The sequence below is a fragment of the Thamnophis sirtalis genome, unplaced genomic scaffold (assembly GCF_051295495.1).
Source record: "Thamnophis sirtalis isolate CommonGarterSnake01/CBP01778 unplaced genomic scaffold, rThaSir2_p1.2 scaffold_2, whole genome shotgun sequence".
NCBI lineage: Eukaryota > Metazoa > Chordata > Lepidosauria > Squamata > Natricidae > Thamnophis > Thamnophis sirtalis.
In genome coordinates, this window is record NW_028261382.1 from 22,867,224 (window position 1) to 22,891,496 (window position 24,273).

General features: G+C 53.8%; 1 protein-coding gene across 1 annotated transcript in view; it reads left to right on the plus strand.

Moving 5' to 3' along the window:
• The first annotated feature begins 300 nt into the window (after positions 1-300).
• Positions 301-24,273, plus strand: part of ADAMTS7 (ADAM metallopeptidase with thrombospondin type 1 motif 7) — a 42,737-nt gene continuing 18,764 nt past the window's right edge. Inside the window, exons 1-15 of the mRNA XM_014065206.2 lie at positions 301-477; positions 959-1,323; positions 2,425-2,623; positions 6,032-6,219; positions 6,416-6,499; positions 7,059-7,183; positions 7,422-7,571; positions 9,608-9,751; positions 11,207-11,351; positions 15,116-15,208; positions 16,620-16,765; positions 17,614-17,783; positions 18,402-18,535; positions 20,165-20,285; positions 20,766-21,010. Of these exons, the coding sequence (XP_013920681.2) occupies positions 408-477; positions 959-1,323; positions 2,425-2,623; positions 6,032-6,219; positions 6,416-6,499; positions 7,059-7,183; positions 7,422-7,571; positions 9,608-9,751; positions 11,207-11,351; positions 15,116-15,208; positions 16,620-16,765; positions 17,614-17,783; positions 18,402-18,535; positions 20,165-20,285; positions 20,766-21,010 (2,379 nt within the window). The 5' untranslated portion in view covers positions 301-407. The remainder of the gene's footprint in view (positions 478-958; positions 1,324-2,424; positions 2,624-6,031; positions 6,220-6,415; positions 6,500-7,058; positions 7,184-7,421; positions 7,572-9,607; positions 9,752-11,206; positions 11,352-15,115; positions 15,209-16,619; positions 16,766-17,613; positions 17,784-18,401; positions 18,536-20,164; positions 20,286-20,765; positions 21,011-24,273) is intronic.

The window sequence follows — 24,273 nt, forward strand, 5'->3', positions numbered from 1 at the left end:
GGCTCGAGGACTGGGGGCTGGGCCGGCCAGGAGGGCCTTCCGCTTGCCCGGTTGCAAGGCGGGCCAGAGGAGAGCGGAGAGCGCGCCGGATCCCCCGACGGCCCCTCGTCCGCCGCCGCCCGTGGATCTGGCAGGCGCGCGGGAGCCTCCGACGGCGCTTCCGACGGGCGAGCGGAGCGGCGGCTCCAGCGGCCGCCTTTGGCCCCTTGCCCCGCTGAACGGCGGCCGGGCGGGAGGCGGAGGGAGGCGGGGGCGGAGCCGGCTGGAGGGCGCCGCCGGCATGGAAGAGGCAGCGCGAGCCGCGCCCGCCGCCCGGACCCAGCCTGCCCGGCGGGGCGTCGCAGCGCGGAGGTCCGGGGCGCCTCCTCCGCCCGCCCCTTGAGGCCGCCCCGCCGGCTCCGCCAGGCATGGCCCGCTCGCTGCTGGTGCTGGCCGCCGCCCTCCTGCTGGCCCGGGGGGGGCGCGCCGAGTCCCCAGGTGGGTACAGAGAGGCGGCCCCCGGCTGGCGAGGGGCTGCCTGGCGGTCCGACAGGCGCTGCTGCGGGAGAAGCGCCGCGGCGGACAAAGAGATGCCGGAGCCCCCCCGGCCCTCGCCCATTGTCCTCGCCCAGACTGCCGGCGCGCCACCTCCACTCCTCCCCGCCGGCTCAGCCCTGCAGGAGCCGCAGCCCCTTCGAGGGCAGCTCGCCCCCCAGGCGGAGGCGGGCCGGGGTGGTGGGAAGAACCCCCCAAAGTTGTGGCCTCTTGTAGCTGCAGAAGGGCGGCCTGGGACCCCCCCTCCCCCGGTGGGAGCAAAGCCCCGCACAAGAGCCCCCTCCGCATCCCACCCAAAGAGAGGGACTGGGACGTCTATCCCCCCCACCAGGAGAGCATCTGCCAAATGAAGACAAATGTGGGGTGCAGAATCCCTTGGAGGCTGTTTCCCCCCACCCTTCAACAGGGCTTTCTCCCGGTGCAGGATCCACTCAGGGGCCCGATCCCGGCTACGAGGACCAGGAGGTGGTGTACCCCGTGCGGGTGGACGAGAGAGGCGCCTTCCTGTCCTACAATCTGACCCACCGTCTGCTGTCAAAGAGGGCCATTTTCTCACGGACTCGGACCGGGACCTTCTACGCCCTCTTTCACCGAGGGCAGCAGCTGCGGTTCAATCTGAGCCTCAACCCTCACCTCCTGGCGCCTGGCTTTGTGACGGAAAAGCGGCATGGAGGTATCTCCCGGGCCAGGATTCGAGCCTCCGGGCGGAACCCCTGTCATATGATCGGGTCTGTCCAGAACCAGGAGCAAGGAAGTGGGATGGCGGCCCTCAGCACCTGCGATGGGCTGGTGAGTGTCCTGGGGTGAAGGGGGGGGCAGGCCAGCTTGGTTCTGGCCCCCTCTCTGGTGCTGCCGAGAGGAGCCGCGCTGGCTGAATTCCTTCTTTGTTCAACATCTGGTAGGGCAATCAGGGTTCTGTCAGCACAACTGCATCTCACAGTCTGGGTTTTTTTATAAACAGATGTTTCTTCAGGAAAGATTTTGCTTTGGAATCTGTTGCTGTGAGGTTACCTCCCTGGGAGCCGTCCTTGTGAATCCCCTCCCACAGAAGTCCTCCTTTGCTCTGACCCCCCCCCCCGCCTTCCTCCCCCTCCCCCCCCAGGCTGGACACAAGGGAGTAAGAGGGCAGAGGAGAACTGCTTGGGGCTCTGGATGGGATGGCAGCAAGGGGCTTCAGGGCTTTGGGGGAGCCTTGGGGGTCTGTTTCAGTGTCCATTTTAAAGCTAGCCTTGCCTCAGGATTAGCAAGGCTGCCCCACACATGGCTCCTGTAGACTCTGAAGCAGGGCTCCCCAACCCTACAAAACTACCCCCCCCCATCTGCTAGTCCTTAGAGTGAGAATGGTTAGTTAATGCTGCTCTAAAACACCTTTTGGCCTCTGGGTCTAAAGCAGCAATTTTCAAATCTTTTCAGACTCATTCATTCATTCATTCATTCATTCATAAACCAGAATCCCTGATGGGGAGAAAAGCTCTAGTGATAAAATTGGGCTGCATTTGAGTGGAGAGGATTTGTTTCCTTGCCCTTCATCTCTCAGGCAGCCTCATCACGTTCTTGTGGAACCAAGTTTGAGCCACCCTGATCTAGGGCTGAGATCCCGAGTCTTCCCAGGGCAGCCAGCTGTTCCCAATCTCTGCTTGTGGAGGCTGAATGGATTTGCCCAGCAATTTCAAAGGCAAAGTTTTCCCACTGCTTAGTTTTTCTTAGCTTCCCAAGGGTGTGTCCGTGTCTGTGTCTTCATGTGTGTGTGTCTGTCTGTCTGTCCATCCCTAGGAGAAAGGAGAAGGTGTTTCTTCCATCTCCTTGCTCATTGCAATCCCACATGCTGCAGTGGCCGGCCACTTCCTGCCGACCAAGAGCACTTAGGGACCGATGACATTTCCTCTCCAGAAAGGCGTCTTTCATCTGGCTGGCCAAGATTTCCTAATTGAGCCGCTGGCTCCCAGCAACCTGAGGGAGGGCGCAGCCCAACCACACAGGATATCTCGACGGCACATTTGGGAATACGAAGCCGAAGAGTTTATTTCGGTCCTGAGCACGAAAATAACCAGGAAGCAGCCAACTTCTGTCCGGATGTGCGGGGTGCAAGGTAATGTTTCCTGGTTCGGGAGTCCCTTGGCTCTTGACCGGCTCCTTCTCCCTTGAAATCCCAGTCAAATCCTCTCTCGCGGGAGGAACGGTTCTCTTTGGGACCGACCCTGGCTCTTCTGCGTGGGCACAATCCTCCAGCTCTTGGCTGACCTTTCCTTTGCCAAAGAATGGGGAGGCTTACAGCAGCTGGTCTCTGCAGCTGTGCTGCCTTTGGTGAAATTCCCCTCCCTCCAGCACCTCTAGCCATTCGGGAGACCGCCTGCCCAGGGGATGGGGGGCCTGGGACAGAGTCGAGCTGCTTTGCCAGTCATCCAGGGGAGAGGTCTCTGGTGCAAGAGCACTCCATTCAGGTTCCAATCGCCCAGCTGTTTTGGAGCCTGGTGGCCTGGTGGAAAGAAACAGCCTGGCTGTCTTTCTGTGGGATGGACAAGGGCTGCAGCATAGAGAAAGGGAGCGGTCTTCCTTCCTCTTCCACCTCCACCTCATGGACTCCTCAGTGCAGCTCATTCACCCACAGATCTACAGGTCTTCTGTCCTTCCCGATGGAAGGGAAGAGGCCAGAGCCTGGCCAGCCTCACCGGCTCTTGCAGTCTGTGCTGCAAATGTAGGAATGGCAGTGTTGAGGCAAGCAGCCGTGATGAGCCACAGCCAGAAGTCTCCTATGGGGACATAAAGTGACAATCCCCCAGCATGGGGCGCTGCTAACCCCTGGCCCACTGGAGGGGTGGGAAATGAGTAACGTGTCCTGTGTGACACCAACCAGCTGGCAGAAACCAAGGGCCTTTTTTCCCAGGGCAAAGGGACCTTTCTGTGCAAACAGCTCCAATCCTATTTCACTGCAGTTCTGCTGCTCTTGGGAAAGCCTGCTACATGTGACTTCAGAGCAGCTCGAATGGGCTTCCAAGAGACCTGGGCATGCAAAGAATGGGCACAATACCCCAACCTGGCTTAACCAACCACCAGTCAGAGCCAAAGGTGCTTTTTCGGGAGGCAACTTGACTTTTTCTTTTGAAAAGGTTTTGCTTCTCAATGAGAAACAAAACATCTTCAGAAGAAAAAACAGGGAAGTCCAGTTTGGAACAACCCTGACCTGGAGGACTGAGAACCTCTGCAGACCCCAGTCAGGCCTTATGTCGGAAGTGGTTGCCCAGACTGTCTCTGTTCTGCAGCTGAAGCCCAAAATGGCCAGGAGGGCAGTGGCCAGCAGCCATTGGGGAGGGAGTGGGGAGTTTGTAGCAGGTCCTTTGGGATGATGGGGCTCAGTTAGGAATACAGAGTAATAGGGGCCTTGGAAGGGACCTCGGAGGTCTTCTAGTCCAACCCTCTGCTCAAGCCACAGATCCTATACCACTTCAGACAAGGTCCGCCTGGGAGCTTCATCAAAGCTCAAGAGTTCCCTGCACAAAGAGAAGATTCCAATTACAGTTGTAGAAAACTTGGAAGAAACCACTTCAATCAATCCCATTTCCAGGGGTGGTTAAGGGAACTCTCACAGGAGGACCGGAGCTGGGTGAGCCCGGAATCCAAAGGGATCTGGGAGCACCTTTTCTGACTAATCCGTTTTATTAAAGGAAGGAGTTTGTGCCTTTCAATAAAATGTGCTAGACAAAAACGATGCTCCCTGATGATTGTCGTGGAAAATATTTTTACATAAATTGAAGTAGTAGTAAACTTTTCCTTTTATAAACTAGTTTCCTCCAGAAACCATTTTGATGGCACTCCCCCCACCTCTTTTCTCCTCGGACCAGCTGTGGTTCGGCCCCTCCCCTCCCCTCCCCGGCTCTGTTTACAGAGCAAAGGTCCACCCTGTTGGCCTCCATGCAGTCCCTGTTGCCTCTCCTTAGCCACTCATTTCCTTTCCTCTAGAAGAAACAAGCATCCTTCCTCCGCCTGATTGGCAGCAATGGAAGGTGGTGGGAGCAGCCCATCCTAAGACAATGCCCTCATTTATCCCAAATGTCCAACCAATCTCTGGGTGAGGGAAATGGTTTTCTTTTTGTTGTGTCCAAGGTTGCTGAAAGGGACGTAGAAGAAAGAGGATTAGACTTCTTGGGGAAAACACAGCTCAACAGAAGGATTTCCCTTCTTCAGAAATTGGGGCAGACAAAGGGAGGGAGCCCTGCAGCCGGCCACCCTTTGGGTCCCAAAAAGGGCCAAGTGTGTCCGAGTGGCCCTTTGCCTTGGCCCCATCCCCGGTGTGGGCGGAAGGGGGAGGAGCCAGTCTTCAGTTCTCCTTAGTTATCTGGTACTTGGGGTGATTGGGTGGTGAAACTGCCAATCATAGCAAGGGAATGTGGGCACCTCCTCTGAGTTTATGTTTGGAGGGAGGGGCTGCTCAGAGGGCCTGAGACTCTTGGGGGGAGTGGGAATGCATGAGAGCTCAGAAGGCTAAGCAACGAAGTCTATGGATGCAAACAAGGATTTCTAGACCAGGGAAGGGTTTGGTGGTGGCACCGAAACAAATAACACCCTTTAGGGACTCCCAGGATTATTGCAGTGGGATAAAGGGAGGGGAGAGGAGGGGAAGGAAAGGCCTTCAGCAGCCAAGTGGGATAAGCAGAGGTCAGGAGCCACAGGTCCCCCTTCTTCTCCTTCTCCTTGGGCAGCCTCAGGTGGGGCAAGTGGGTTGATATGGGGACCCATTTTTCTATGGAGGGAAGTTGGCGATGGGTGTCTGGCAGCATTTGTAAGAGAGGCAGAAAAGGGACCAAAAGGTTTCAAGCTGGGAGAGCTTTTGCCAGCCGTGGCAAGCAGCCTCTCATCCAAAGCTGTGGTGCCATCAAGCTGGATGGACTTCAAAAGGGGAGGAAGAGACCAATGGCCACCTCCTTCCTCTCTTTTCTTGCGGCTTAGCTCAGAGGTGGCCGTTTGGCTCCAAAGGAAATGAAAAGTGGCCCAGGATGGATCTGGAAACTAAGGTGGCAGTGGCTTCTGAGGCAGGAGCAGAACTGGGGCCAATCAGAGGTCAGAATTGAACCCGGACTGATCACTGACGTCACTGTGACTCCTGGATTGGTCAGGAACAGGTGGCAGAGGCTGAGTCCAGTTCTAACGTGCAGTGGCTGGGGAGCTCAGTCCCCCTGGAAGAAGGGAAGACCATGGTTGGGCTAAACTGGGAGGATATGGAGGTCCCATACTGGGAGGTCCTTATGTAGAGTGGTGCGGTGGCCTAGACATGGCGCTTTCATCTCACGATCAGGAGGCTGTGAGTTCGATCCTAGGTAGAGGCAGATATTCCTCTCTCTGAGCAAAGCTCCGCATTGGTGACAGGAAGAGCATCCAGCCATTAAATGCTCTGCTAGCTCCATTCAGTTGCCTGGACTCCACCCCACAAGGGATTATGAAGTCAGATGATGATGATGATATTGGGATGTCGTTGTCATCTCCTGTTTCCCCCAATTTCAAGGAAATGCCGAGGGCTCAGAGAAGTGGAGAGAACATTGGGAGGAGAAGCAGCAGAGGAAACGCCGAATCAAGCCACGCTCAGTCAGCAAGGAGAAGTGGGTGGAGACCCTGGTGGTGGCTGACACCAAGATGGTGGAGTATCACGGCAGCGAGCATGTTGAGAAGTATGTCCTGACGGTCATGAACATGGTAAGCATGGTGAAAGGTTGCTGGTTGTGGAACAGGCAAAGGGCATCTCTCAGCCGGGAGAAGGGCTGCGTTTCTGAGAAGAACTTTGGGCGAATTTGGTTGATTGAAACACTTGGGATACATTTGTGGCCCAGGAGAGAGCTTCTCTTCCTGTGTGCAGAACTCACCGAGCGACTCCACTTCTTCCCTCATGCAGGTGGCTGGTTTATTCCATGATGCCAGCATTGGGAACCCGGTCCATATCTCTATTGTGCGTCTTATCTTTCTGGAAAACGAGGAGGTAAGAAGAAGAGGAGGAGGAGGACATTATGTAGAGCTCCTTCTTCTCTTCTCTGTCGGTTCAGGACCCAGAAGAAGAGAAACCGGATGGTGTTCATTCTGCAGCCTCCACCGCTCTGTCTCATCTCCCTCTGCCATAGTCCATAGTCTGTGCGTCCTCTTGTTTCTCCTTGCAGCAATTTCACTGCCTTCTTAGGCTTCTTGCAGTGCTGGCTACAAAAAGCCCTTTGCAGTTGCTTTAAAGCTGATCCAGGCGGCCACTAAAATCCCTTTTGCACATGAATTCTTTGGGGTTTGCTGCCTTGATGTCTTCTTTTTTTAGGGCAAGGGGTGTTTCTGTTTGTTCAGGGTTTCTGAGATGGGTAAAATCTTTATAGGAGTTCAACAATCTCAGCTTTGGAGAAATGGGGAAATTATAATAATTATTATATACCCTGTTTTTGTTATAGGTCAAGTTTTTAATTGCTTTTCATGGTTTTCAATGTTTTGTCAGCAATAATAATCATAGCAGCACAACGTCTCTGTCTGTTAAATTGAGGGTTCTAATTTTCTTTCCATAGGAGGATCTGAAAATCAGCCACCATGCCGACAACACCTTGAGAAGTTTTTGCAAGTGGCAGAAAGCTCTCAACCCCAAGGGAGATGCCCACCCCCTGCACCATGATGTGGCCATCTTGCTCACCAGGTATCCCTGTGGCTTTAGTGCTGTCTGTAACATCTGTCCATGTCACTGAAGGTGTTTGAAGAGAGGAGATTCTTAATGGAGACCAGATTTCAAAGGAGCCTCACAGTGTCTTGAGATGCCCACCGCCCTGCTGTCCTGCCACTGGACCTGAAATGCTGAGCATGTTTGGGGTCTTGCTCAGTACAATGATCCTCTCTTTTGTTCTGTGTCTGTGTGTGCCTCTCCCTGACTCGGAAAGGAAGGATCTCTGCACTGCCATGAACCGTCCGTGTGAGACGTTGGGCCTGGCCCATGTCTCTGGCATGTGCCAACCCCACCGGAGCTGCAACGTGAATGAGGACACGGGTCTCCCACTGGCCTTCACCGTGGCCCACGAACTGGGACACAGGTAAGGCTGCAGGCGGGCATCTTGGCCTGAGCAGAGATTTGCAGTAGTTGATCCCTGGAAAGGGGTGTCCTAGCATGTTCACAGCTGGAGAGATTCTCAGCCCCAGGCAGATGGTTTGCCTCTTCACTGTTCACAGGGTCCTTCAATGGAAACCCCCCACCCCCAAAGTCTGCCCCTTGAATAAGATGGGAGATTTGGGGCTCTGGTTGTCCAGTTGCTGAAGTTTTTGTAACCTTGCTCCATTCCTTTTTTATGAGTCACATCAAGGAAATTGTGGGTGAAGTCTTGGTGTTGGTTGTGCTTGGCTGACAAGGACTTGACAGAAAACATTGAAAGCGTTATCTCCATCTAACAGAAAATGGGTGGAGAGGAGAGACACACATGTACAGTAGTACAACTGTAGACAAAACAATCCCTTTTGGGATGCTAGTGGACAGCCGTAAATCATCTGCTTTCTTTTAAAGCTCTCTTAAGCCACATGCTTGCATAGCATGTAAAAGTACACGTCTTTAGCATCCACAATTGGGACTGGCAATTCCATCACAAAATGAAGTGGTTACTGATGGGAAATCATGTGACCACAACCCTTTCCAGCTTGAAATTGATAAGACTAATCAATTTCAAATGTTCAGCTTTTGTTTGTCTCCTAACCACTTCCTCACCCTTTGGAATGCTCACCAGGGTGTTGGAATAATTAACAAGAAGTGAATTAATGTATGTATTTACATTCATTGGAGAGAAAAGGATTATAAGAGAGTAAGCAAATACACAATGGGGATTACACATTGAAAGGAATGCCCTGGTGCCACTAATACACTATGCAAACAGTCTGGTGTATTCCCAGGCTGTTTGTATAATATGCTTGTGGCTATTGGTGGCTGCATATTTCATTCAATGTGCACTTTTCATTGTATGCTTTTACTCTTTTGTCATCCCTTCCTCCAATTTTTCCACTGAGTGAAAGAAAGAATGGGTCATATACAGGAAATATTGCCTACAGAAATTGCTTAGTTCTTTTCTTCCCTCCCCTCCCAGGAGAGCAGAGAGATTGGAGAGGAAGGGATTACAAGAGAATAAGCAATGTGGAAAATAAATCTAAAGCAATGTGCTGACACCGGCAGACCCGGTGTATTTTTTATTGTGTCCTTTCTTACTCTTTTGTAATCCTTTCTTCTACAATCTCTGCTCTCCAAGGGGAAAAAAGGAAAACCAGGCCAGTCATGGGACAAGGTGTACTGACTATCATGGCGATCATTGAGCAGCACCACCATATGGGAACAGTTGCTGAACCAGGGAGTTGATAAGCAAGAACTGCCTATAAAAACGATTGGTTGTCTTTTGTTCAAAACCCATAAAAATGTGAATTGGTAAAAGTTATAAAAAATGGAAAATCGGAGCTTCCTTTGAGAAAAGCAGCTGTGGTTTCTCAAAGGCTTTGCCTATTTTGTGATCTGCAACTGCAACTCTGACCTTGGGGGGGGGGGGTCTGGACCAGTCTTCCTCAACCTCAGCAACTTCAGATCCGTGGGTCTCCCGGGATTCTCTAGCCATCTCACGAAAGGCCTTTGCAAGTTGTTTGGTTCTGAGTGTAGTTCTGGTGATCCTTTCTGGGTGGTCCCCCATCCCAGTAACTCCCGTTGATACAATTGCTACCACGTCTCCTGCCCCCAGGCTTCCTGCTTGCCCTTTTCAGCCACACACAAAATGACGTGAGCCTGACTGACAGGAGCCTTGGCCAGCTGGGGTCTTGCCTTCTCTGATAGCCACCATTTCCAGTAATGGAGGCGTAGATTGAAAAATCTCTCCCCTCCCAGCACTCTTGTTCAGCCCACTCAGGAAGGTCTCCTTCGCAGGAGGTGTAATGGGAGGTGTTTCTCTTGCACCCCTGTTACGTGCCTAGAAGCCACAAGGTGTTCCCCTCACCTCCTTCCAGGTCCTTCCTTTGAACCCCCTTCCCCCGAGGACTTTGGGGGGCTGCTTTGATGCTCCTTTGCTGTGCGTCTCTCTCACCTCCTTTGGGGGCTGTGCCTTTGCAGTTTTGGGATTCAGCACGACGGCAGCGGCAATGACTGTGAGCCAGTTGGGAAAAGGCCTTTCATCATGTCTCCACAGCTCCTGTACGACACTTCGCCCCTCACCTGGTCCCTCTGCAGCCGGGAATACATCACCCGCTTCCTTGAGTAAGTCAGCTACCCCCCCCCCACCTTCCTCAGAAGCCCCTTTGCTCTCAAGAGGGAGGGGAAGGGGGAGCCTCCTCCATCATCATCGTCTCCTCCTCCTCCTCCTCTTCCTCCTTTCTGCTTTTAGAGTACTCACTCAGTGCTACATTTAAAAATAAAGCAGAAGTTCCCATTCTGGTCAGCCTTCCGCTTCATGATTAAACAACTCAGTTGGGTTCTTAAGCAAATCTGAAGAGGTGAAGGGGGACACAGTTCCCATCAGTTGGGAAGGGGAGGATCTTGTCCTGGAGCTGTGTTTGCCTTCTGTGCATGCGAGGGATCTGGTTGAAGTGGGGATCTGTTTCTGCCTGCCACTGCCCTGTCTCTCCAGGAAATCCGCTCACCGGCTGTGGGTAGCGGGTGGTCTGACTGCTTCCCCCCTGGCTTCTGCACAGAGACCACCATCAACCCAGACAGCCTGTGGACCAACAAGGGGGAGACTCTCCCACTGGCAAACAAAGAACCCCATGGAATCTCCCATTTGCACCTCCTGTGCAGTTGAACAAGTCTGATTTTTGTATAAAGACATTTAAGACTCTTTTAATCTGGACTCCTCCTGCTGCAGCCTTCAAAACCTGTTGGGTAGCAATGCCAAGAAGACTCAGTGTTTGGCCCAGGGCAACTCGCCTCTTTGATGCCACTCTCTGGGCACGAGTGGCTTCCTCCAGGAGGAGGGGGGAGGGCCAAGTCAACTCTAAAGAGTGCCTAGGAGTAAATGCTGTGGGTCTCCACTGAGCCTCACTGAGCCCAAGTTTGGTTACAAAGGAGAGGTTGCGACTTTGGAAAAATGGCAGAGAAGAGCAACCAAGATGATCAAAAACTTGGAGACTAAAACATAGGACGAACCGTTGCAGGAACATGGAAACTGATCAAGAAGAGATTCAACCTGGAATTAAGGAGAAACTTCCTAACAGGGAGAAGAATTAACTAGTGGAACAGAAGTTGCCTCCAGAAGTTGTGGGTGCTCCATCACTGGAGGCTTTGAAGAAGAGACGGGAATGGTCTTGGGCTTCCGCCTCTAGCTAGACAAGCCCTCCAAGGTCCCTTCCAGATCTACTCTGGTTAAGAAAGCCCTGTTGATCTGGGTGGGCTGAGGGGGCCAGATGGAGGCTGCAGCAGAAGGCTGTACAATCAGGGAGGGGCTTTCCACAGGCTTCAGGTCTCCCTTTCCCCTTCCCCCTCTTGGTGCCCTGAGTCAAGAGCCATCCTAGGTGAATTGTTCTGGATCCTTTCCAGATTGTATTCTCTCTCTCCCTCCCCCCTTCTCTCTCTCTCTCTCTTGCTCTGTCTTTCCCTCTTTCCCTCTCTCTCTCTCCCCCTACCCCCTCTCCCTCCTTCTCTCTCCCACCCTTCTTCTCTCTCCCCTCTCTCCCTCCCCCTCCCTCCCTCCCGCTTACTTGATGTGTCTCTTTGCAGCCGGGGCTGGGGGCTTTGTCTGGATGATCCCCCAGCCAAGGATGTGATCGACTTCCCCTCGGTTCCACCGGGAGTCCTCTACGACGTCAGCCACCAATGCCGACTCCAGTATGGCGCCTACTCCACCTACTGCGATGACATGGATGTAAGGGGGGGACAGGTGACGGAGGGGGTGATGATGCCCTTGGGAGAAAGTCCCTCTGAAGAAGAGGGCCCACCTGTGGCAGAGGCCTTTCAGGAGTGTCAGCCAAGGACTTTGGACCTGATTAGAGCTTGGTCCCCTTGAGAGTTTGTGACAAACTTTAAAGTGAACAATGCTGGGAAACCCTGGGTCAGAGAATATATGACGTATGTATTTCTACATCTGCTGCTGCCTTTAAAAGCTTACACAAATGAATAGGAAACATTTCTTGAATTAAGAGCCAAGGTAGTTTTGTAGTTTGTAGTTTTATTAGAATTTGTAGGCCGCCCTTTTCCCTGAGGGGACTCAGGGCGGCTCACATAAAACTAGGAAAGGGGGGGATACAGACAACAAAATAGAGACATATACTAAAAATAGTAGGCAACATCCATACAACATTCGGGAGGGGCAACTATCCTTATCCCCAGGCCTGACGGGCGAGCCAGTTCTTCAGGGCTGTGCGGAAGGCTTGGACGGTGGAGAGGGTACGAATCTCCACAGGGAGCTCGTTCCAAAGGGCCGGGGCTACTGCTGAGAAGGCCCTCCTCCTTGTGGTTGCCAGCCGACACTGGCTGGCCGATGGGATACGGAGGAGGCCTAATCTATGTGATCTTATTGGTCGCAGGGATGTAATTGGCAGAAGGCGGTCTCTCAAGTATCCAGATCCACTGCCATGTAGGGCTTTATGGGTGATTAATAGCACCTTGAAGCGCATCCGGAGATCGACAGGTAGCCAGCACAGCTCGCGGAGGATAGGTGTTATGCGGGTGAATCGAGGTACACCCGCAATCACTCGCGCGGCTGCGTTCTGCACTAGCTGAAGTCGCCGGATGCTCTTCAAGGGCAGCCCCATGTAGAGCACATTGCAGTATTCCAGCCTGGAGATCACTAGGGCCCGAGTGACTGTTGTGAGCGCCTCCCGATTCAGGTAGGGTCGCAACTGGCGCACCAGGCGAACCTGGGCGAATGCCCCCCTGGTCACAGCCGTTAGGTGGTGGTCAAATGACAGCTGCGGATCCAGGAGGACTCCCAAGTTGCGAACCCTCTCTGAGGGGTATACAATTTGACCCCCCAGCCTGAGTGATGGTATACTAGTCAGATCTTTGGGAGGAAAACACAACAGCCACTCGGTCTTTTCTGGGTTGAGCACAAGCTTGTTAGCCCTCATCCAGCCCATAACGGCCTCAAGACCCCGGCTCATCACATCTACCGCTTCATTGAGTTGGCACGGGGCGGACAGATACAATTGAGTATCGTCCGCATATTGATGGTATCTAATCCCGTGCCTGCGGATGATCTCTCCCAGCGGTTTCATGTAGATGTTGAATAGTAGGGGGGATAAGACCGAACCCTGAGGCACCCCATAATTTAGGGGCCTAGGGGACGATCTCTGCCCCCCCACTAACACCGACTGCGACCTGTCCGAGAGGTAGGAGGAGAACCACCGTAGCACGGTGCCTCCCACTCCCACCTCCCGCAGTCGTCGCAGAAGGATACCATGGTCGACGGTATCGAAAGCCGCTGAGAGGTCAAGGAGGACCAGGATGGAGGAATGTCCTTCATCTCTGGCTCTCCAGAGATCATCCATCAATGCGACCAAAGCGGTTTCTGTGCTGTAGCCGGGTCTGAAGCCTGACTGGAAGGGGTCTAGGTAGTCTGCTTCCTCCAAGGACCGTTGGAGCTGGAAGGCCACCACCTTCTCAACAACCTTCCCCAGAAAGGGAAGGTTGGAGACAGGGCGATAACTATTAAGGACAGCTGGATCCAAAGATGGTTTCTTTAGGAGGGGTCTCACCACCGCCGCTTTCAGTGCGGCGGGGAAGTTCCCCTCCCGAAGGGAGGCGGTCACAACCGCCTGGATCCAGCCTCGTGTCACCTCACTGCAGTTCGTGACTAGCCATGAGGGACACGGATCCAGAACACAGGTGGAGGCACTTACAGCTCTCATGGCCTTGTCCACATCCCCGGGGGTAACATCCTGAAACTCAACCCAGAGTTGTTCTACTTGATCCCCCTGTGTCTCGGCTGGAGCTGCGGGGATGGAGTCCAAGTCCGACCGAAACCGAGCAATTTTGTCCGCGAGGAATTGGGCATACTCTTCAGCTCTGCCCTGCAAGGGTTCCCCCGTCTCCCTTTTGTTCAATAGGGAGTGGGTTATCCTAAACAGGGCGGCTGGACGGGACTCAGCGGATGCAACCAGGGTGGCTATATGTGATCTTTTTGCTGCCCTAAGTGCCCTGGTGTATTCCCTGGTGCAGGTGGTTACCATTGCTCGGTTCGATTCGGACTTATCGGACCTCCAACGGTGCTCTAGGCATCTCCTCCGGCGCTTCATCTCCCGGAGTTCCTCGGTAAACCAAGGAGGTCTCCGGGATCCGCTGCCTCGGAGGAGCCGCAGTGGCGCAATCCGGTCGAGGGCCTCCGACGCTGCCGAGTGCCACGCAGCAGCCAGAGTCTCGACCGGACTGTGGGCGAGAGTGTCAGGAATAACCCCAAGCTCTGTCTGGAACCTTAACGGCTCCATAAGGCGCCTGGGGCGGAACCACCTGGTCGGTTCCTCCTCCCTACAGTGGGGGTTTGGCCTCCGGAAGTCGAGCCTCAGTAGGCAGTGGTCTGACCACGACAGGGGTATGATGTCACTCCCCCTCAGACCAAGATCACAAATCCACTGCTCCGAGAGAAATACAAGGTCAAGCATGTGTCCCGCTGAATGGGTTGGGCCTCGAATTACTTGGGTCAAGCCCATGGCTGTCATGGAAGCCATGAACTCCTGCGCCCCATCAGAGCTTTCACCGAGCGACGGCAAATTAAAGTCCCCCAGGACCATCAACCTAGGGAACTCAATTGCCAGCTCGGCTACCGACTCGAGGAGCGAGGGGAGGGCTGCTGCAACGCTGTTGGGAGGCAGGTACGTTAGCAGCAGACCCACTTGACCCTTGAGGTCCAACTTTAACAGCAATGACTCACACCCGACAATCTCCGGAGCAGGGACCCTACGAGGAACTAACGACTCCCGGATAACGGCGGCCACACCCCCACCCCTTCCCTGGGCTCTTGGCTGATGTAGCACCTGAAATCCTTCTGGGCACAGCTCTACAAGGGGGACTCCTCCCTCTGGGCCCAGCCAGGTCTCAGTAATACATGCCAGGTCTGCCCTCTCGTCTAAAATTAAGTCCCGGACGAGAGGAGCTTTATGGACAACAGACCTGGCATTTAGCGACAACAGGTGGCGCAGTGGTTAAATGCAGCACTGCAGGCTACTGCTAGATCAGCAGTTCAGCGGTTCAAATCTCACCGGCTCAGGGTTGACTCAGCCTTCCATCCTTCCGAGGTGGGTAAAATGAGGACCCAGATTGTTGGGGGCAATATGCTGACTCTCTGTAAACCGCTTAGAGAGGGCTGAAAGCCCTATGAAGCGGTATATAAGTCCACTGCTATTGCTATTGCTATTAAATTGCACAGGTAAAAACTGTCCGCATCCCAGACAGCAGTAGGGGATGAAGCCTTCCTCCCCCAAGGCCTGGATCTCTCCAGAACATAGCAACCTTTTCCTTAGAAAGGGCAGCCCGAACCATCCTTTGAGCTGAGATGCCACCTCCTCCTCCTGTCCTCTGCCAGTGGGGAGGGAAATGTCCTCAGGTGCCCTGGTGCTGCTGCCTCTTCCTCTGTGCTGCTGCTCGGCCTCCCTGCCCTGACCACAAATTCAGAGCGTTTCTTTCTCTCCTCAGAGTGTCTGCAACACCCTCTGGTGCTCCGTGGGGAACACCTGCCACTCCAAGCTGGATGCAGCTGTCGACGGCACCAAGTGTGATGAGAACAAGGTATTTCCTGGGGCCTGGCACGGTGCCCGTCTGTGGGCAAAGAACCTGAAGCTGCTCCCCAAATGCCCCTTTGGCTAAAGTGTGCCATGTCGGTCTTCTTCCAGGGGGCATCAGGGAGGCATTTGCAGTCCAGCGCAAACCCTGGAGCCAAAGAGAACTTTGCTCAGAAGCTTCTCTTAAAAGCTCCCTCCCTGCACCCTCCCTGCCGCTCCCTTCACTGTTGAGCACCAGCTGGGAGTGGGGAGAAAGTGTCTGAGGGTCGACTGTCTTTGATGTCCCACAAGGAGGAGCATCTTTTAAAAGGCAGCTGCAATTCTCTCTCCTTGGGTGTTCGGGAGGGTGGCTGTTATCACTCCAGCCATTCTCGAATGCAACCAGTTTCCTTGAGCCCTTTCAGGAGGGGCTGCTTGCCAGTTTGGGAGTTGCTGGAAGAGAGTGTGTGTGATGGAGCAGGGTGGCAGAATGCCATCCCATGGCCCTCGTGCCAGCATTAGTGTCCTGGCTGATGCCCCCTTATGGATGGCTGCCTGACTCAAGCTGGCGAGGGGTTCCACTCCTGCTAGGTGGCCAGTTCCAGGAGGAGGCAGCGTTGGGCATTTTTGCTGTTCTCTGCAGCCCGATCTTCATTTTGGACCCTGGGCTGTCTTGTCTGGAGGCAGCTGGCTTCCTCTCTGGCCACGAGGGACGATGTGAATAGGGAGCTTAGCGGAATGGATGCATTTGGCATCCTGCAAAGCGCCCTCTTTTCAGCCCCTGGGGGAGATGCTCTGGAAACCTCAGCTGGTCAGAGGCCCAGTAGCATCCCGGTCCTGCCCATCAGTGGCCCTTCTGGTTTTCAGCCTGTTTCTGAGCCCAGCTCTCCTCTAGCTCTTGGCCCAGTTTCCCAAGGTCTCTGCAGGTGTTTGGCTCAGGCCTCTGCAAGACCCAAATGGCCATTAGCAAGCTGGGAGTCAGGGCCAAAGAGGATCATGAAAGCAAAGGGAGGATTCCTCCATAGCCACTTAAGGTCCTAAGCTGATGGTCGTTTGTCCATGTCAGAAGCCCTGAGGTGCTTCCGATTGAAAGGATTAACCAGTGACATCATGGTTGCCCAGTTGAGGCCTCCTTTCATGTCCCCATTAATGAGGCCACCGAAATGGTACCTATTTGTCTACTCCATTTGCATGCTTTCCTGGGTTGGCAGGAACTGGAGTGAATGACAGGACCTCACTCGGCTGCACAGCAGCACTCGGGTCTCGAACGGGGGCTTGCAGATTGTCAACCCAGCTTTCCAGCCGTATGAGCCACCGCCCTCCTCTTCACTGACAGTCTTTGGTGGAGGGAATGAGACTTCAAGTAGCTGAAAAGGGGGCCTGCCCCTTCAGGGAGCCCCCAGACCTCTTGGTCCCTGATGGGCCTCTGCTTGTTTCAGTGGTGCTTCAACGGAGAGTGTGTGAATGTCGGGTACCGCCCAGAGCCTGTCCATGGGGGCTGGGCAGCCTGGAGTTCCTGGACGGTCTGCTCCCGGACCTGTGGGGCTGGAGTACAGAACGCAGAGCGGCCATGCAACAATCCTGCGTAAGTGACTGGTCCCCTGCCCAAGAGGCAGGTCACAAAGGGAGTCCAGCTGCCCTGTCCAGCTGCCTTTGGCTTCAGTCCCTTGGCCTCTGATGTCCATCTCTCTCTTTGCTTTGAGGGAGCCCCAAATGCATCCTTTGGCAGCAATCATGTGGCGCTGAGTTCCAGGAGCTCATAGGAGCAGAGGCTGGTTCTTCCTGGCATCCGAAGTACATATTTCCACGTGGGGCGCTTGGCACGAGGCTTTTACTAAGCAGTTCTCCCACTTCCCAACCGACGTGGTGTGATTTGCATGCTTCCCATTCCTGCTTCCGTTTCAAAAGAGCCAGTGCAGCTGTTTGGGGCGGCAGAGGTCTTAGGGTCAAGATCTGGGAGGAGACCAGACCATCCTGTGTCCGGTTCTGGTTGCCACCATAAGGAAAGAATGCTGAGGAATTTGGAAGAATGTCGAGGGGGGACCAAGAGGGTGAGGGGCTTGGAGGCTGAGTAAAGGACCTTGGTCTCTTCATCCTGAAGAAGAGGGTGGAGAGGGCAGGCAGGAGGAGATGTCCCAGGGCAGAGCCATTGGGGGTGGTGGTCAGCCATTCGTTTGGGAGGGTAAGAAGAGGCTCCTGCCTTGGGCAGAGGGCTGGGCACTGTAGGATTCCTCTTTGTTCTTTGCCAAGAACCAGGTGCCCCTGAAAGAGTTGGGGAGGTCAAAGGTTGACCTGTGGGGCAATTGCTGGCCTCCGCATGGGACTCTCCCTTCAGCCTCCCCTCTGGCCTTCAACCTTTTCAGGGAAGCGGCACCAGCTGGCTTAACTGGGCAGACTGGTGAGGATGAGTTGGTTTTTCTTTCCAATCCTCAGCCCCAAGTACGGTGGGAAATACTGCCTGGGAGAACGGAAACGCTTCAGGGTCTGCAATGCCCAGCCGTGTCCGGCAGACGAGCCCTCTTTTCGGCAGATCCAGTGCAGCCGTTTTGACCACCGGCCCTACAAAGGGAAGCTTTACAAGTGGAGCCCAGTCCCCAACACCAGTAAGCCTTTCCCGAGCCTCTGTCCAGAGTGGGGGCGCGGGTGAAATACAGGCCTGGAAACGGGGGTAACCGCTGGGAGGGAGCATTTACCAAGCGGCGCCCTATGAGATTTACCTGTTGCCCAGAAGGCTCGTATGGCGGGCATAATCTGTCACTAAGCTCCCCTTTTCAGAAGATGAATGAACACTCCAGGATGGGCTCGCATCCCACATCCCCCGAGTGCTCTGTGACCCCCAGAGGTGGATCAGGAGCCCCATTCCTCTTCTCAGTGCTCCATAATTGGAGATTCTCAAGAAAAGATTGGACAATCATCTGTCTTGGATGGTCCCCTTCCTCAGGCAGGTGGTTGGACTAGAAGGCACCCTAGGAGGCCTCTTCCAGCCTTGTGGTTCTATGATAAGAAAGGTTTTGGTGGGCACCAAAATCCACATCTACTGCCCAGAGGTTGTGCTGGCATCTGTGGGCACCCGGTGGCCTGTAGCCTTGACTGCTTCAGAGCCACATCTGGGAATCTCGGAGTCTTCTTCTCATTAGGGCTTCTGTCCTGCAGCAAGCCATGCAGGTGGGCTTGGGGCAAGAGGTCCTGGGCCCTCAGGCTTTCTCCTCTGGCCTCCGCAGGCAACCCTTGTGAACTGCACTGTCGACCCAACAACGAGTACTTTGCTGAAAAGCTTCGCGATGCTGCCATTGACGGAACCCCCTGCTACGAAGGGAACAGCAGGCGGGACAGGTGCATCAATGGGATCTGTAAGGTAGGCATGTGGGGTTTTTGTCTCCCCGCCCCACTGGTATGTCTAAAACTCCATATTTGAGGGTGGATGGGGCTGTGGGCTTCCATGGCAGACTCCAAGGAAAAGATGAGGCCGTGGTTCTGTTAGCACAGCCTGCTTACTCTTGCTTAACTCAAGAAGGGCTGCCTCGGTTACTCCGGGGGCCCACCTTCTGTCATCCCCTGAGTCCTCTGGGGTTGGTTTCCATGATGCAGTAGCCCAGAGGTGCAAACAAGGCAGCTGGCGGTTGCTGGAGGTGAGCCAAGAAACCAACTGCTGACTTTGCCCCTTCATTGGGTAGCTCTTCCCAAGCAGTCGGGGGTCCGAAATGGAATCCTCTGGGACCCCATTTTGATGTTCCTCAGACAAGACTAAGCACGGAGGGCTTTTGCATTTTGTCTGTGCAGGTAACAAAAAGTCCCTGTTAATCATTGGCCAGGAGAGAGTGGATGAGCACCGCTTTGGTCCCCGTAGAGGACCTTTGGCTTTGGGGGTGATTAGTAATTAGTAATTTAGTAATTTAATACATTTATATGCCGCCCAATCCTGTAGGACTCTGGGCGGCTTACAGAAACAAGATAAAAAGTTAAAAAGTTAAAAATAGAAAGATAAACTATTTAAAAACAACACAGCATACATTCCGTCTAGGTGGGGCTGGACCTTGTTCATGAGGTCAACAGCCCCAGGCCTGCCGGAATAGCCAGGTTTTCGTGGCTTTTCGGAAGGCCGAGAGAGTGGGAAGGGTCCAGATCTCTACGGGTAGATCGTTCCACAGGGCCGGAGCAGCTACAGAGAAGGCCCTCCCCCGAGGGGCTGCCAGCCGGCATTGTCCGGTCGACGACACCCAGAGAAGGCCCAATCTGTGAGATCTTATTGGTCGTTGGGAGGTATGTGGCAGGAGGCGGTCTCTCAGATAGCCAGGTCCTAAGACATGTAGGGCTTTAAAAGTAATGACTAGCACCTTGAAGCGCGTTCAATAGGAAGCCAGTGCAGCTCGCGGAGGATGGGTGTAACATGGGTGTATCTAGGTACACCTGTTATCGCTCGGGTGGCTGCATTGAATGAACACTTTTCAGGGGCAGCCCCATGTAGAGCGCATTACAGTAATCGAGCCTTGAGGTGACGAGGGCATGAGTGACCATTCGAAGTGCCTCATGGCCCAGGTAGGGCCGCAACTGGTGCACCAGGCGAACCTGGGCAAAAGCCCCCCTGGTCACAGCCGACAGGTGGTGTTCTAATGTCAGCTGCGAATCCAGGAGGACACCCAAGTTGCGGACCCTCTCTGAGGGGTGTAAGATTTCACCCCCCAGGCTAAGGGATGGAATGTCTGGACTATCCTTGGGAGGCAACATCAATAGCCACTCGGTCTTGTCTGGGTTGAGTGCAAGCTTGTTCGCTCCCATCCATTCTCTGAGTAGGTTCACTACTGCATGAGGAGCATGGCTGCTGCTCTCAAGGGGCTGAGCAGGAGTGGCGGATGTTCCTTCCCGCCCTGGAAAGAGCTGCCGCCAAGGGAGCTGGTGTTCCTCGGGGGACACCCAGGACGGCAAAGCCAGGCCTCTCCCAGAAGTTGCTCAGGAGGTGCCCTTGCCCCTCCTCCATCTCTTTCAGAACATTGGTTGCGACTATGAAATTGACTCCTACGCTATGGAGGACCGGTGTGGTGTGTGCCATGGGGATGGATCCACCTGTCGGACAGTGAAGAAAACCTTTGAGGAGAGCGAGGGGCTGGGTGAGTGCGCTTTCATTTCGGGAAGGCTGGTGCAGACGGGAGACGATTTGTGAATCCTTCTCATTCTTTGCTCCTCTGTAAAACAGACATTCCAGATGTCTTAATATCTGAGCTGTACTGTGACAAAAGGATTTTGAACAAATGAGGATGTGGGGGAGAGAAGTTTGAAATGCAGTGATCCCAAAGGATTTGGGAAGGAAGTGGATCTCATAGAAGTGGCGGGGCTTCCCATGAAGTGTATGCTTCCATGTCTTCCTTTGGAGGATTTCCTGACCTTTTGCAGGTTCTGGTGAAAGCACATCTGCCTCTTTTTCCAGGGGCTGCTTGAGAGCAATTTCCCTTTGGACTAGACAGAAGCTCTTGAGAGACATTCAGGAGGTTCCCTGGGTAGCTGTCAGAAAGAGCGGGCTCTTTCCACTTGCTGGGAACAAGGACTTTGCGCTGTTGCCTGCTGTTGACAAGCATTCAACATCCCAACAGGTTATGTTGATGTTGGCCTGATCCCGGCTGGAGCACGTGAGATCCAGATCGAGGAGGTGGCCGAAGCGGAGAACTTCCTGGCTTTGAGAAGTGAAGACCCCAAGAAATACTTCCTGAATGGTGGCTGGACCATCCAGTGGAATGGGGACTACAAGGTGGCTGGGACCACTTTCACCTACAAGAGGATGGGAAATTGGGAAAACCTGACTTCTCCAGGGCCCACAGAAGAACCGATTTGGATTCAGGTAGGCAAAGGGGGGTTTGCCTCTGGGCTCTTGTGTCGGAGAATGGCAAACGCCATGTTTAGGTCAGTGCTTGGGCAAGGCTGCTTGCCCCCTAGATGGGCTGCCAAGGGTTCATTTTGCCCAGAGGACTCTTGGACAACAGCAGGAGCAGCACTGTTGCTTCCCAGCCTTCTTTGGAAAGTGTGAAGTCAGCCTGGGCTTTTCCATAGGCAGAGATGGGTTTCGGAGCCAGTGACCTCAGATTCGTTCTCAGGTTTTATATGTGTGTCATTGTTTTTACTTCTGGACTCAAGATCACAGAGTCTGGTGGGGTGGGGCAGCAGGCTGTCCTCTACTGCTTTTCACCACGCAGTGCCTGTCTTGAGACATTACCTGGGAGCTGGGTGGGGGCTGCATTTTTGGGGAAAGAAGAAAGTCTAGATACAGAAAACGTGGATGACAAAGGACTTCGGAGCAGAGAATCCCTTGGTGGGGGGGGGGAGAGCGCTGGGCAGAGCCTATTTCCAGCCCAGGCACTGGGGAGAGGCTGTGCTGTCCAGGGGTCTGCAGGGACTGAATTGAAACCAGACTTGGTCTCTGGCTGGGCAGCAGGAGCCTTTCCCTGCTCTGGATGCCTGGTTTGCAGGGGTCTGTGAGAAGCAGAGGGAGAGCAGGGCTGCCTCCCCCATCACCTCTGAGCTCAGGAAAGCCAAGCCGCTTCCCAGAAAAATGCAAGGGGGAGGAGTGGTGTTAAAGTGGTTCGGGGGCTGTTTCTGGATGAGACCCTCTAGTCACCTGGTGCTGCTGCTGCTTTTCTGTGTTTTGCAGCTTGCAGAGTTGCAGTTGAGCCCCTATTTCCCTAGTGACCAAGGTTAAGGTGGGGCCACTCTGAAACCCTGGTGATAATAAACCTCCTTAATCAAATAAACTACCAATGTTCTCGGTTTGGAGAGAAGGAAGGCCTGGATTTAATGAATTGGGGAACTTTTTTAATCTCACTGGGAGGAGTCTGCTTGGACAGGGTCTTCCAGCCAAGGAGCCTTCTGTCCCTTCTGCTTGAATAGCCCCTTGTGAGATGCAGAACAAAGGAAGGGATTTAAGAGATCCTTGGTGCTGGTCAGCTCTCTTCCACCCACGTAGCTAGTCCGGCTGTGGCCCAGGACTCTGAGATGCTTCGTAGATGGAGCTCCCACCACTCCGAGACTCTCGGCCTGGGCATCAGCTAGAACATGTCCTTCCCACTTCCCCACTTTCCAGAGTGGACTTGACTGACTGTGAAAAGCCTTGGAACAAATGAGACTTGCTTCCTCTCTCCTCTCCTCTCCTCACCCTCAGGAAAAGAGCCAGGTCTTCCATTCTGATTCTCCTTCTCTTTCTATGTTTATCTTGTGGAAAATATCTCACAGGTCAAAGGATCACTTCCCACTCAGGAAATTTGAAGGTGCATTAATTCATGTGATTAGGTCATCTCCAGTTTTTCTGGGAAGCCTATTGTACATTTTGTGGAGAGCGATGGAAATGGCCTTGAGGGGAATAATAAGGCATCGTTATACGAACTACAGGGAGCATTTCTGGAGACCTGAAGAGGAGACCATGTTGGGAAGAGGCTCAAGCTCATTCCTTCCTGACTCAATGGGGGTAAATAAGGAAGGGAGGAAAAACACAATCAGGCTTGGAAGATCCAGTTACTAGAGCTGATCTTCATGTGGAGTCTGTTCAGTGGGGTGGACAAACTTGAAGAGTAGACCCAAATATTCCTTCGGAGCTGGAAAGGGCTTCCCATGAATGGGAGCCTGCCTCCTTCTAGCCCTCCCGTTCTCCCCCTCTCCAAAGGCATGTGGCTCAGTTGCTACACCTCTTGGGAGAAATCAATCAGAATAGAACTGGAAGGGACCCTGGAGGTCTTCTAGTCCAGTCCCATGCTCAAGCAGGAGATCCTATACCATTTCAGATTGCCCAGTCTCTTCTTAAAAACCTCCAGTGATGAAGCACCCACAACGTCCGGTGGCAAGCTGGCTAATTGTTCTCTCTGTTGGGAAGTTTCTTCTTAATTCCAGGTTGCTTCTCTCCTTGATTAATTTCCATCCATTGTTTCTGGTCCTACCTTCAGGTGCTTTGGAGAAGAGGTTGACCTCCTCATCTTTGTGGCAGCCCCTCAAATACTGGAGCACTGCTATTGCCACCCCTTAGTCCTCCTTCTCTCCAGACTGGCCATCTGCCAGATCACAGGGAAAGATCCTTAGGCCAGGGAAAAAAGATGGGATTCAGGCAGGCTCCTCCTGCATTCATGGGATGTGAGAGCCCAGCCAGATTCTGTCTTCTGAGAGGAATTTTTCCCCTTCCACATGGATTCTCGGGGTCTCCTTGCATCAGTCCCTGGCCCTTTTCTTGACAAGGTTTTTCAGACGTGGTTTGCTATTGCTTCCTTTTTAGGGCTGAGAGGGAGTGACTGGCTGAAGGCCACCCAGATGGCTGCGCCCAAAACAGAGGTAGAACTCTCGGGCGCCTGGTTCTAGCCTGATGCCTTAAGCATTACACCACCTTGGCTCCCTCTATGTATGTAATAAAGCCATAAAACATGTCTATATATTGTGTAGTAGTTCTCTCTAGAACGGGGGGTCAAACTTGATTTCATTGAAGGCCACATCAGGGTTGTATTTGGCCTCGGGGGTGGTGGTGGTGGGTGGGCATGGGCGTGGCCAGCTCAACATCACTCCTGTTGGGGGGGGCTGTGGTGGCCTGAGTGCTCCAGCCTGCGGGGTGCTTACATCTGCCTGCTGGAGGGCTGCCTTGGAAAGAGTGAAGGACCAGCCCTCGGCCTCTGCCAGCGGAAACAGAGGTGGGGGTGGGGGGGCACATTGCCCTGCTGAGCTCCGCTTTTGCTGGCAGGGGGCTTCAGGAGGCCTTTGCAGCTGAAAACGGATGCGGCCTGTGGGCCTTGAGTTTGACACCCCTGCTCTAGAACATCACTTCTGCAGGAGTCCTCAATTTACAATCCTTTGTTTAGTGATCAAAGAAAACTCAGTGACCATCCAGAGTTGCAACAGCTCTGAACAAGTTGTACAAATGTCTTGTCCTAGAAATTGTGGTCATTGTGGTGATTTGGGTGCTTGGCAACTAGCTCGCACTTATGACGGTGGCAGCATCCCATGGCCAGATGATTGTTGGAAGATGACAAGTCACGCCTGCTTCTGTTGCTTTTCCTTCATCACATTTGCCTGCACACAGCCCCCTCCCCTGTGCCCACACTCTGCACTGCGTGGCGCATGGTTGTGCACACACTG